Source organism: Electrona antarctica, assembly GCF_951216825.1.
Source record: "Electrona antarctica genome assembly, chromosome: 17".
NCBI lineage: Eukaryota > Metazoa > Chordata > Actinopteri > Myctophiformes > Myctophidae > Electrona > Electrona antarctica.
The window spans coordinates 37,903,415-37,916,119 of record NC_136798.1 but is presented as its reverse complement, the minus strand read 5'-3'; the positions used below and the strand labels follow the sequence as shown (position 1 = coordinate 37,916,119).

General features: G+C 42.8%; 2 protein-coding genes across 3 annotated transcripts in view; one reads left to right on the top strand and one right to left on the bottom strand.

Annotated features, from left to right (window-relative positions):
• LOC306941099 (nuclear factor 7, ovary-like) overlaps positions 1–12,705 on the bottom strand; it is a gene marked incomplete at both ends in the record, with an annotated part of 275,860 nt that overhangs the window by 125,615 nt on the left and 137,540 nt on the right. The window lies entirely within an intron of this gene.
• The window catches only part of LOC306940758 (very long chain fatty acid elongase 4-like), a 48,448-nt gene that overhangs the window by 19,521 nt on the left and 16,222 nt on the right, over positions 1–12,705 (top strand). For both annotated transcript variants that reach the window (XM_079525943.1, XM_079525942.1), the window contains exon 2: positions 4,340–4,432. In XM_079525943.1, coding sequence (XP_079382069.1) covers positions 4,366–4,432 — 67 coding nt within the window. In that variant the 5' untranslated portion in view covers positions 4,340–4,365. The remainder of the gene's footprint in view (positions 1–4,339; positions 4,433–12,705) is intronic.

Here is a 12,705-nt window from a genome sequence, read left to right as displayed (position 1 = left end):
TGCGCGTGCGTGCGTGCGTGCGTGCGTGTGTGTGTGTGTGCGGGGCTCTGGGTGCATTAGCGGCTGAAGGCCTATTCAGACTCCAGTTTTAGGTGAAGAGGTGGTCACCTTTTCACCTAAATGGTGGTGTTGATGGTGGTCACTTGTAGTCCATCACCATGCTCGTATCTCCTACCCTCCATGACCATCAATTCCTCAATTTCGTCCATTGTTTTCCCTCTGCTTTCCCTCTACTGCCTTATGTGTCTCTATTCTATTCCTTTCTGGTCCTTTTCTGTTCCTTTCCAATTCACCCTTTGTCAAGTCCCGCCCGTGGTTCTGCCCCTCTTCGCACCCATTGGTTGCCGTGTCATGGTTGGACAAAAATCCTCTCTCTCCATCCACTACCGTTTTTCAGTTGCTTCGTATTGATATTCTGTGCATTCAATTCATATTTTAAACTTGGTGTCAGTAAAAAGGAACATCACAGGTGCAGCATGGTGACTGGGCTTATCATTCGTTTTTTTCCAAAAAGGATGTTTTTAGCAAATTCAACATAAACTAGGCGGAACCAGGGCGGAACAAGGCAGAAGAGCCTGCTGGTTAGTCAGTCAGGGACCAATCAGAAGGCTGACAAAGGGTGAATTCTAATATATAGTCTCTCTCTTTCTGTCGCTGTCTATATTTCATTCCTTTGTTCTCTCGTTCTCCCGCTGCGTGTTTGAGTCTGTTGTTTGTTTTTACGTCGGGAGCTGGTTTTAGGGACATTGCCCCAGGCTCCGGGCAATGTGATTGGTGTAGAAATTGGATGGGGCGGGCGTGGGGGGGGGGTGGTTTTCTCTTCACCGCGGCTCAGTGACGTCATGTTGTGGTTTTCGGTGATAGTGGTGGTCACCTCATCACCGAAAACTGGAGTGTAAATAGGCCGTGACTCTCCCATGCAGGCAGGGGTCATTGGGTGTGGGGTGGTGGTGGTGGGTGACTCTCCCATGCAGGCAGGGGTCATTGGGTGTGGGTTGGTGGTGGTGGGTGACTCTCCCATGCAGGCAGGGGTCATTGGGTGTGGGGTGGTGGTGGTGGGTGACTCTCCCATGCAGGCAGGGGTCATTGGGTGTGGGGTGGTGGTGGTGGGTGACTCTCCCATGCAGGCAGGGGTCATTGGGTGTGGGTTGGTGGTGGTGGGTGACTCTCCCATGCAGACAGGGGTCATTGGGTGTGGGGTGGTGGTGGTGGGTGACTCTCCCATGCAGGCAGGGGTCATTGGGTGTGGGGTGGTGGTGGTGGGTGACTCTCCCATGCAGGCAGGGGTCATTGGGTGTGGGGTGGTGGTGGTGGGTGCATCCGTGGCTGAAGGTCAGTGACATGCGATAGGCCACTCACAGTGTGTCACGTGACCAGTGGTGTAAAGTACTTTTACTCAAGTACTGTACTTAAATGGTTACTTCAGATGTTGTAGGAAGCCGTAGGAGATATACCTGTGCCTCAAACGAAAAATGATGGCCTGCCCAAGATCTTTGGCCCTCAATATTAGATATTTTAATGTTTACATGCTAATGTATTGCTTGGCCTGGGCCATGGCTCAGTGGTCCAGGCACCTTGGCTGGTAATCCAGTGTGCCGCGGGTTCGACTCCCGATCCCGACGGCCTTTACTGCATGTCTTACCCCCATCTATCTCCCCATTTCCTGTCAGCCTACTGTCTGTCCCTCCATATAAAAAAGAAAATTAAAAAAAATGAAAGCCACAAAAAAAAACCCTATTTAGAATGTATTGCTTATTGTTCTATCCAATGTGGGCCAAGTTATTGTGGAACATCTTTTGCTCCATTAGCAGAAGACTACATTTCTGGTGTGAAATGGCACGAGGGACCCCCACAAAAGCCCAAAAATCGGCATGTGCCCCTTTCTGGGGTTTGGGCCACTGCCCCCTCAGTGCTCTCTGCACGGCCATGCAAATGTACTTGAGAATAGCCGATCTACAAGCTTTGTGAGCTTGTAGATTGGCTAGTTTCAAATGGGCAAAATATGTATATAGGGCTGTAGTTGTTCATGCATGTTTTAATTTGTAGTAATAATCAAATCTACAAAGTAACTAAAGTTTTCAAATAAATGTAGTGGAGTAAAAGTACAATATTTGGATCCGAGATGTAGTGGAGTAGACGTAAAAGTATTGAAATGAAATACTCAAGTAAAGTACAAACACTTCAAAATTGTACTTAAGTACATACAGTATTCTTAAGTAAATGTACTCAGTTACTGTACACCACTGACAAGTACAGTGCAGCAACAGTGTGTTACTGTGCCAATGTTTTCTTTTCAATTATTATTATTTTATAATATTTTGTCATGCTCCCTAACTTCCTTTAGAGCAGTGGTTCTCAACCAGTGGTTCTTGAGGAGGTTCCAGGTGGTATCCAGTGAAACTGTTGAGAGAGTTTAATGAAATGCTCTCAAGAGTGAAAGTATTGCCAAACATCTGCATTACTTAACTCATTTACAAGTCTACACAATTCGACAATGTAGAAGAATTGTTATTTTGATCAACGTTTGCCTGTGATCTCTTGGTAGGCCTACCACATCAATACAGCATGGAGTTGATCAATGTTTGCCTGTGATCTCTTGGTACGCCTACCACATCAATACAGCATGGAGTTGTGTACGCCTACCACATCAATACAGCATGGAGTTGTGTACGCCTACCACATCAATACAGCATGGAGTTGTGTACGCCTACCACATCAATACAGCATGGAGTTGTGTACGCCTACCACATCAATACAGCATGGAGTTGTGTACGCCTACCACATCAATACAGCATGGAGTTGTGTACGCCTACCACATCAATACAGCATGGAGTTGTGTACGCCTACCACATCAATACAGCATGGAGTTGTGTACGCCTACCACATCAACACAGCATGGAGTTGTGGCCAAAATATTATCCAACGATAACAAAACATTCTAAGGCCTCACTCAGACCTTTAAAACATTGATGCATGCTTGTTGTATGAATGTTGTGAGTGTCATGGCCGCCCCAATGCATTTCCATTTCCATTTCCACATGGTTTGTAGTCCACATTTTGGACTACAAGCTGTTGTATGGCTTTCGGCTGTGTTTCGACTGCGCCCCTCCCCCTCATACAACACAAATGTTGTGTCAAACCATGTGACTCCCATTGGAAATGCATTGGGGCAAGCTGTGTCACACCCTTTGTATACAACAAGCATACAGCAATCTGTTGCGACCGTGTGAGTGAGGCCTAAGGCTGAGCTCACACGGTCGCAACACTGATTTTTGTTGTGAGTGTCATGGCCGCCCCCAATGCATTTCCAATGGAGGTCACATGGTCTGTTGTATGGCTTTCAGCTGTGTTTCGACTGCCCCCCTCCCCCTCACACAACACAATGTTGTATCAAACCATGTGACCTCCATTGGAAATGCATTGGGGCGGCCATGACACTACACAACATTCATCCAACAAGCGCAGTAAAGGTGTGAGCTCAGCCTAAGTCTTGGGTCTGCAAGGCAAAAATCTCATCTGGTCTGTGGGCCGGGCTGAAATGCCATGAACAGGGTTGAAAACCACTGCCTTAAGGTGTTTGGACATTGGTGCGAAGTTCGGATAGGACGTAAAAGAAAAGAAAAAATCAACCTCACTTTATGTCAATCACATTTGCACACTGATGCCGAATATTTAGTCCGTATAAGGTTTTTTCGGACCGGGGTCGATTTCATCCACTTTCCGCAGCTGTCTAGTGGGGTGTAGTGGGGTGTTGCTGACTGCAAAACACAGCGAAAAAAATGCACCAGTGTGCAACCAGCTTAAACCTCCTAACTACATTGGAACCTCAAAATGTCGGTCAAAAACCTCCTAACTCCACTCGAGCTGTATTTGAGTGCACACACACACACACACACACACACACACACACACACACACACACACACACACACACACACACACACACACACACACACACACACACACACACACACATTTGGTTACATTTGTACAATTTCAAAGTTAAAAGAACACTTGGGGATTGAACTGTGTGTGAGTGCGTGCGTGTGTGTGAAAGATCGTACGGTAGGTACAGTAATGGGTCGGGCCTACTACAGAGAAAAGCCACAGAGAATGATTATATGCTGTAGCTGCTCCATATGGTTATATATACAGCCCCTCTGTACATGGTCTCTGTAATTTACAACCTTTGGGAGGTCTTCTTGCCTTCTGCTTTTTGATGGCAACTCTCTCTAATATCTCTCTCTCCTTCCCCCCCCGTCCCACCCCCCGTCCCCTCTCTCCTCCCCCCACCTCGCCCCCCTCTCTCTCCCCCCCCCCCTCTCTCTCTCTCTACCAGTATAATCGAGGACCGAGCACAGAAGCATGGAGGTCGTGTCTCATTTTGTGAATGACACTGTAGAATTCTACACATGGAGCCTTACGATAGCAGGTGAGCAACAATCTTTTTTTGTTTTTTATATATATATTTTTTTTTATCCCACAATAATGTAACCCATTTTTTTTCACCCAGTGTCAATTATCTAATGTAAACCTGGGCACTACACTTCCTCTGCCAACATGGGGGGGGGGGGTCACTTGACAGGGGGAACACGTTATTCCAACCAGTTCCTTTCCCCTCCATCAGGCTGGCCATGGGGGAGGTAGTTTAGACCAGTTCCTTTCCCCTCCGTCAGGCTGGCCATGGGGAGGTAGTTTAGACCAGTTCCTTTCCCCTCCATCAGGCTGGCCATGGGGGAGGTAGTTTAAACCAGTTCCTTTCCCCTCCGTCAGGCTGGCCATGGGGGAGGTAGTTTAGACCAGTTCCTTTCCCCTCCATCAGGCTGGCCATGGGGGAGGTAGTTTAGACCAGTTCCTTTCCCCTCCGTCAGGCTGGCCATGGGGGAGGTAGTTTAGACCAGTTCCTTTCCCCTCCATCAGGCTGGCCATGGGGGAGGTAGTTTAGAGCAGGTGTCTATGTTTGGCCTCGTCTCAAAGCCAGTATTGATGTTGACGGCACATTTTGATTTTGTTTTGTCATAGTCTTTTGATTCCATAGTTTGAAATGTTTTTTTGTTAGTCTAGTTTTAGTCGACTAAATATCATAAGATTTTAGTCCACTAAATCTACAGTTGGCAGGCCTTGATGGCGTCGTAATGCCTCTTGCGTTGCGATGCGTTGTGAGCTTGTAGATCGGCTATTTCCAGAGTGCACCTGAGCGCAACCAAGCATATAATGACTTGTCTATTAGTTCTACTGGATCTCTTCTCCACTATAGTCCCTACTCCCTCCCTAACATTTTAGTATAGTTTTTATTTAATTTTTATCTCGGTTTTGTCACAAAAAAAAAGTCAACACTGCTCAAAGCTGCACTAAGTCATTTTCCGATTCTACCCCAGATTTGAACCTGGTTTCCTGTGCAAGAGCTGAAATGTTTTACCATTGAGCTAATAGAGCCAGCCTGCTTGCTCAGGGGGAAAACAAATATCTTGACCTTCAGGTCAAAATTGGTGTCAGACCCTGTGTCTATCTATGATCTTTGACCTTTGACATGATCTATATCTCAATAGAAAAGCATGGAGACAAAATACAACCACCCCAATTGTATAAGTTATATTGTATTAACATAATCTACCATACAGATTGGACTAAATTACATTTATTTTTAAATAAAATAAATAAAAATAAATGTAATTAAAAATTAAATAATAACCCAAATCACTGAATGCTCCTTTAAAGGAGCATTCAGTGATTTGGGTGATTTGGAAAAAAAACCCGGTCCACCCGGTAACAAGATGTGCACATGCACACGCTCTACAGTGGGGGAAGTACAACAGACCAACAGCACGTGCACCAATGCCCGCCCCACTCCATCATGATTGGAGGAAGGCCCCTCTCATCCTGATTGGATGAAGGCTTTGCCACCCAAAGCCCAAACTGAAACTAGGGTTTGTTGACCCCAGGGGCTCACTGGGGACAGGGAGGAACTCCTTATATGGTCAGCACACTCTATAGTAGGGAGGTTATCCAGAAAAAAAGGAAAAATAAGTGCTATTTAGATTAAGTCAAATCACTGAATATACCTTTTAAGAATATTATGGACATGTTCAAAAACTGCTAAAATAGCAGATATACAAGCTCGCGTTGTGAGCTTCTAAATCTTGGATTTGTGCCACATAGGGGCTTTTACACTTCATCCCAGAAGCAATTCATCAAAAAAGGATTGAGATCTAGATTCAGACACTTGTGCAATCGCATTTCTAAATTTGAGCAAGAATGGTGCAGCACTAGTTGGCTGTCCAATTCATTTTAGTTACTCTTATGTTTTTGCTACGAGAGAGAGACTTTAAGAGAGGTTGAAGTCAAGCACGTTGATGTTGTCTGTTTAAAGCCACAGTAGTTGGCTCCAGGTGCCACATTTTCAATGTAGCAATGTTCGGCAACTACAGACTAAAAGACAATACACATTTTCATGGAAAATATGATAATTGCGTGAGAATCGTCATCTCAGTTCTTGTGGAGGAAAAAAATCCTTGAGCAAGAATCGTGCAACACTAGTATTCACAGAGCACACTGGAACCAAATGGACCCGTGATCTGCACACTCGTCTGAGTTAAAAGAACACTAGAGAATGGACGGTGTGCTGATGTGTGCCACTGTGTCAGCTGCAGCCAGGGCTCTTCTAACCCATTTTGACCTGAGATCAGATTCTAAAAAAATGTCTTCTACATCCTGACAGTTTTCCGAAAAAGCTATGTTTCTATGTCAGTCGTTCTTCGATTTTTCAAAAATAGCGGACCTACAAGCTTAGCTTGTAGGTAGCGCGCCACTCGGTGGCGCGCTATGAGCTTGTAGATCTGCTATTTTTCAATAGCTAAGGCATAACATAATGCTAACACCAAAAGGGGTTCCCGCCCAAAATGGGCTAGTTCTAGAATCAGTGGTGGAAAGTAACTAGGTACATTTACTTAAGTACTGTACTTGAGTACAATTTTGAGGTATTTGTACCTTACTACTAGTAATTCCAATTCCCAATACTTTTACTTCTACTCCGGTACATCTCAGAGGCAAATGTTGTACTTTTACTCCACTACAAAACTTTAGTTACTAGTTACTTTGTAGATTTTGTTTAATATTGCAAAAGCTGCTAAAGTGTTCTAAAAGTTTTAGCACTATATACATTCCGGCCATTTGAAAATAACTAGATAGATCTACAAGCTCACAATGCGTCGCTATTTTCAAAAGATTTTTATAGGCCTACATTTGAAAACTTTTAATGGGACATTCAGCATAATGAGCACTTTTACTTTAGGTACTTTAAGTACATTTTGATGCCAATACCTTTGTACTTATTTACTCAAGTACAATTTGAATTCTGGTTATTGTGTCGGAGTATTTCCACAATGTAGTGTTGATGATACTTTTACTTAATTAAAACATGGGAGCACTTTTTCCACCACTGTCTAAGCATTATGCATAGACACAGAGAAAGCTGTGTGCAAAGCTAGCTTTTATAGAGGTGCAACAGTTAATCCAACTAATCAATTTAATCGCAGTTAATCACACAAATCAATCAATCAAATCAATCAAAATAAATATGACATAGTCATATTTGTCAGGTGAAACAAACACTGTCTCCGTTGTGCGTCCAGTTTGCTCATAACATTAGGCAGCGTTATCAGGCACTCCGCTGAGTCCGCTCCGCTGCAGTGTATATGTCTATGGTTGAGAGAGTGTGGTCTGGGTGTTTATATATGTCTATGGTTGAGAGTGTGGTCTGGGTGTTTATATATGTCTATGGTTGAGAGTGTGGTCTGGGTGTTTATATACACATGTCTATGGTTGAGAGTGTGGTCTGGGTGTTTATATATGTCTATGGTTGAGAGAGTGTGGTCTGGGTGTTTATATATGTCTATGGTTGAGAGTGTGGTCTGGGTGTTTATATATGTCTATGGTTGAGAGTGTGGTCTGGGTGTTTATATATGTCTATGGTTGAGAGTGTGGTCTGGGTGTTTATATACACATGTCTATGGTTGAGAGTGTGGTCTGGGTGTTTATATATGTCTATGGTTAAGAGTGTGGTCTGGGTGTTTATATATGTCTATGGTTGAGAGTGTGGTCTGGGTGTTTATATACGCATGTCTATGGTTAAGAGAGTGGTCTGGGTGTTTATATATGTCTATGGTTAAGAGTGTGGCCTGAGTGTTTATATATGTCTATGGCTGAGAGTGTGGTCTGGGTGTGTATATATGTCTATGGTTGAGAGAGTGTGGTCTGGGTGTTTATATATGTCTATGGTTGAGAGAGTGTGGTCTGGGTGTTTATATATGTCTATGGTTGAGAGAGTGTGGTCTGGGTGTTTATATATGTCTATGGTTGAGAGAGTGTGGTCTGGGTGTTTATATATGTCTATGGTTGAGAGAGTGTGGTCTGGGTGTTTATATATGTCTATGGTTGAGAGAGTGTGGTCTGGGTGTTTATATATGTCTGGTTGAGAGAGTGTGGTCTGGGTGTTTATATATGTCTGGTTGAGAGAGTATGGTCTGGGTGTTTATATATGTCTATGGTTGAGAGAGTGTGGTCTGGGTGTTTATATATGTCTATGGTTGAGAGAGTGTGGTCTGAGTGTTTATATATGTCTATGGCTGAGAGTGTGGTCTGGGTGTTTATATATGTCTATGGTTGAGAGAGTGTGGTCTGGGTGTTTATATATGTCTATGGCTGAGAGTGTGGCCTGGGTGTTTATATATGTCTATGGTTGAGAGTGTGGTCTGGGTGTTTATATAGGTCTATGGTTGAAAGTGTGGTCTGGGTGTTTATATATGTCTATGGTTGAGAGTGTGGTCTGGGTGTTTATATATGTCTATGGTTAAGAGTGTGGTCTGGGTGTTTATATATGTATATGGTTGAGAGTGTGGTCTGGGTGTTTATATATGTCTATGGTTAAGAGTGTGGTCTGGGTGTTTATATATGTCTATGGTTAAGAGAGTGTGGTCTGGGTGTTTATATATGTCTATGGTTAAGAGAGTGTGGTCTGTGTGTTTATATATGTCTATGGTTAAGAGAGTGTGGTCTGGGTGTTTATATATGTCTATGGTTGAGAGAGTGTGGTCTGGGTGTTTATATATGTCTATGGCTGAGAGTGTGGTCTGGGTGTTTATATATGTCTATGGTTGAGAGAGTGTGGTCTGAGTGTTTATATATGTCTATGGCTGAGAGTGTGGTCTGGGTGTGTATATATGTCTATGGTTGAGAGAGTGTGGTCTGGGTGTTTATATATGTCTATGGTTGAGAGAGTGTGGTCTGGGTGTTTATATATGTCTATGGTTGAGAGAGTGTGGTCTGGGTGTTTATATATGTCTATGGTTGAGAGAGTGGTCTGGGTGTTTATATATGTCTATGGTTAAGAGTGTGGTCTGGGTGTTTATATATGTATATGGTTGAGAGTGTGGTCTGGGTGTTTATATATGTCTATGGTTAAGAGTGTGGTCTGGGTGTTTATATATGTCTATGGTTAAGAGAGTGTGGTCTGGGTGTTTATATATGTCTATGGTTAAGAGAGTGTGGTCTGTGTGTTTATATATGTCTATGGTTAAGAGAGTGTGGTCTGGGTGTTTATATATGTCTATGGTTGAGAGAGTGTGGTCTGGGTGTTTATATATGTCTATGGCTGAGAGTGTGGTCTGGGTGTTTATATATGTCTATGGTTGAGAGAGTGTGGTCTGAGTGTTTATATATGTCTATGGCTGAGAGTGTGGTCTGGGTGTGTATATATGTCTATGGTTGAGAGAGTGTGGTCTGGGTGTTTATATATGTCTATGGTTGAGAGAGTGTGGTCTGGGTGTTTATATATGTCTATGGTTGAGAGAGTGTGGTCTGGGTGTTTATATATGTCTATGGTTGAGAGAGTGTGGTCTGGGTGTTTATATATGTCTATGGTTGAGAGAGTGTGGTCTGGGTGTTTATATATGTCTATGGTTGAGAGAGTGTGGTCTGGGTGTTTATATATGTCTATGGTTGAGAGACTGTGGTCTGGGTGTTTATATATGTCTATGGTTGAGAGAGTGTGGTCTGGGTGTTTATATATGTCTATGGTTAAGAGAGTGTGGTCTGGGTGTTTATATATGTCTATGGTTGAGAGAGTGTGGTCTGAGTGTTTATATATGTCTATGGTTGAGAGAGTGTGGTCTGGGTGTTTATATATGTCTATGGTTGAGAGAGTGTGGTCTGGGTGTTTATAAATGTATATGGTGGAGAGAGTGTGGTCTGGGTGTTTATATATGTCTATGGTTGAGAGTGTGGTCTGGGTGTTTATATATGTCTATGGTTGAGAGAGTATGTGGTCTGAGTGTTTATATATGTCTATGGTTGAGAGAGTGTGGTCTGGGTGTTTATATATGTCTATGGTTGAGAGAGTGTGGTCTGGGTGTTTATATATGTCTATGGTTGAGAGAGTATGTGGTCTGGGTGTTTATATATGTCTATGGCTGAGAGTGTGGTCTGGGTGTTTATATATGTCTATGGTTAAGAGTGTGGTCTGGGTGTTTATATATGTCTATGGTTGAGAGTGTGGTCTGGGTGTTTATATATGTCTATGGTTAAGAGTGTGGTCTGGGTGTTTATATATGTCTATGGTTGAGAGAGTATGTGGTCTGGGTGTTTATATATGTCTATGGCTGAGAGTGTGGTCTGGGTGTTTATATATGTCTATGGTTAAGAGAGTATGTGGTCTGGGTGTTTATATATGTCTATGGCTGAGAGAGTATGTGGTCTGGGTGTTTATATATGTCTATGGCTGAGAGAGTATGTGGTCTGGGTGTTTATATATGTCTATGGCTGAGAGAGTATGTGGTCTGGGTGTTTATATATGTCTATGGCTGAGAGAGTATGTGGTCTGGGTGTTTATATATGTCTATGGCTGAGAGAGTATGTGGTCTGGGTGTTTATATATGTCTATGGCTGAGAGAGTATGTGGTCTGGGTGTTTATATATGTCTATGGCTGAGAGAGTATGTGGTCTGGGTGTTTATATATGTCTATGGCTGAGAGAGTATGTGGTCTGGGTGTTTATATATGTCTATGGCTGAGAGTGTGGTCTGGGTGTTTATATATGTCTATGGTTAAGAGTGTGGTCTGGGTGTTTATATATGTCTATGGTTGAGAGAGTGTGGTCTGGGTGTTTATATATGTCTATGGTTAAGAGAGTGTGTTCTGGGCATTGCAGGTTTGCAGACTTCCGCCGTGCCTGTGTCATATCTTAGGAGGCAGCCAATCATGGCTAGGTCGCTACTACTCGATTGGCTGGCGGCGTTTATCCCATTGCCTTGGCCGGCGTTTAGGCGGCTCCCATTGGCTTAGGCGGCATGGGGGCGACTCCCATTGATGACTAGGTCGCTATTAAAAACGGGCCTGTTGTATGTCAGGTTCCACCTGACAAAAAGGGGGGGAAACACATCACGATGTAAACGTGTGAGCTTGTGGATCAGATATAAAATAGGGCTTAACCCATTTTGGGCGGGAACCCCTTTTGGTGTTGGCATTATGTTATGCTTTAGCTATTGAAAAATCACACCCGTGTGAACTGAGTGGTGTAAGGTCTTATATAGACTGATCAGCTGTGGTCTGACGTAATGTCTGACGTAATGAAATCACACCCGTGTGAACTGGGTGACCATAGCAACCATGCTCATTTTTTGGTACGAACAGACACGTACATTTTTTGGTACGAACAGACACGTAAACTAACAAAGCCAGTTGTAGGAGTGGTTTACACCACTCAAAAATAGCAGATCTACAAGCTCATAGCGCACCACCGAGTGGCGCGCTACGAGCTTGTAGGTCTGCTATTTTTGAAAAATCGAAGAACGACTGACATAGAAACATAGCTTTTTCAGAAAACTGTCAGGATGTAGAAGACATTTTTACAATCTGATCTCAGGTCAAAATGGGTTAAGTGGTCCATTGCAAAAAAAAAAGTTGATTTGTCGATGCACGCAATGTACTCTTTGATTAATTGATGAATCCAAAAAAGTAATCACTGGGGGAAATAATCAATAGTTGTACCCTTACTAGCTTTAAATACCTGGTAGAGGACAGTTAGTGGTGGAAAATAAAATGGATTCATGGATTAATCACGATGCAGACATGGACGATTGAGAATCGATTCACAAATGTCAAAAGATTACCATTTTATTTATATATATTTTGTGTATGTTCGTACAGAATTAATTCGTAATTTCTTTAAAAGGAACCCTGGCTAATATGACAAATATGCCTTAAAACATTATACTTGCCCTCTATAACTAAAATCTAAAATTAAAAACACTTTAAATATTTTATTTCAGAATCTTTCACTCAATAGGAACTCCTCCTATATGTCGCAAGTTGATGATGTCATATGTCTATGTGTGGCCCAGCCCTATGGAATATATGGAATGCACATGATAATAAAAAGTATTTAAAATATTATATATATATTATTATATATATATATCAACTTGCGACAGGAGCAGCGCCTATTGAGTGAAAGATTCTCTATTTAAGGTGTTTTTATTTATTTATTTTAGTTGTAGAGGGCAAGTATAATGTTTTAAGGCATATTTGTCTTATTAGCCAGGGATCCTTTTAAGAAATCTGCTTCATGTTTTTGAGCGGTGCCTAGCCTCTCAAATACGCAGCTGTATGTGTGTGAGTGTGTGTGTGTGTGTGTGTGTGTGTGTGTGTGTGT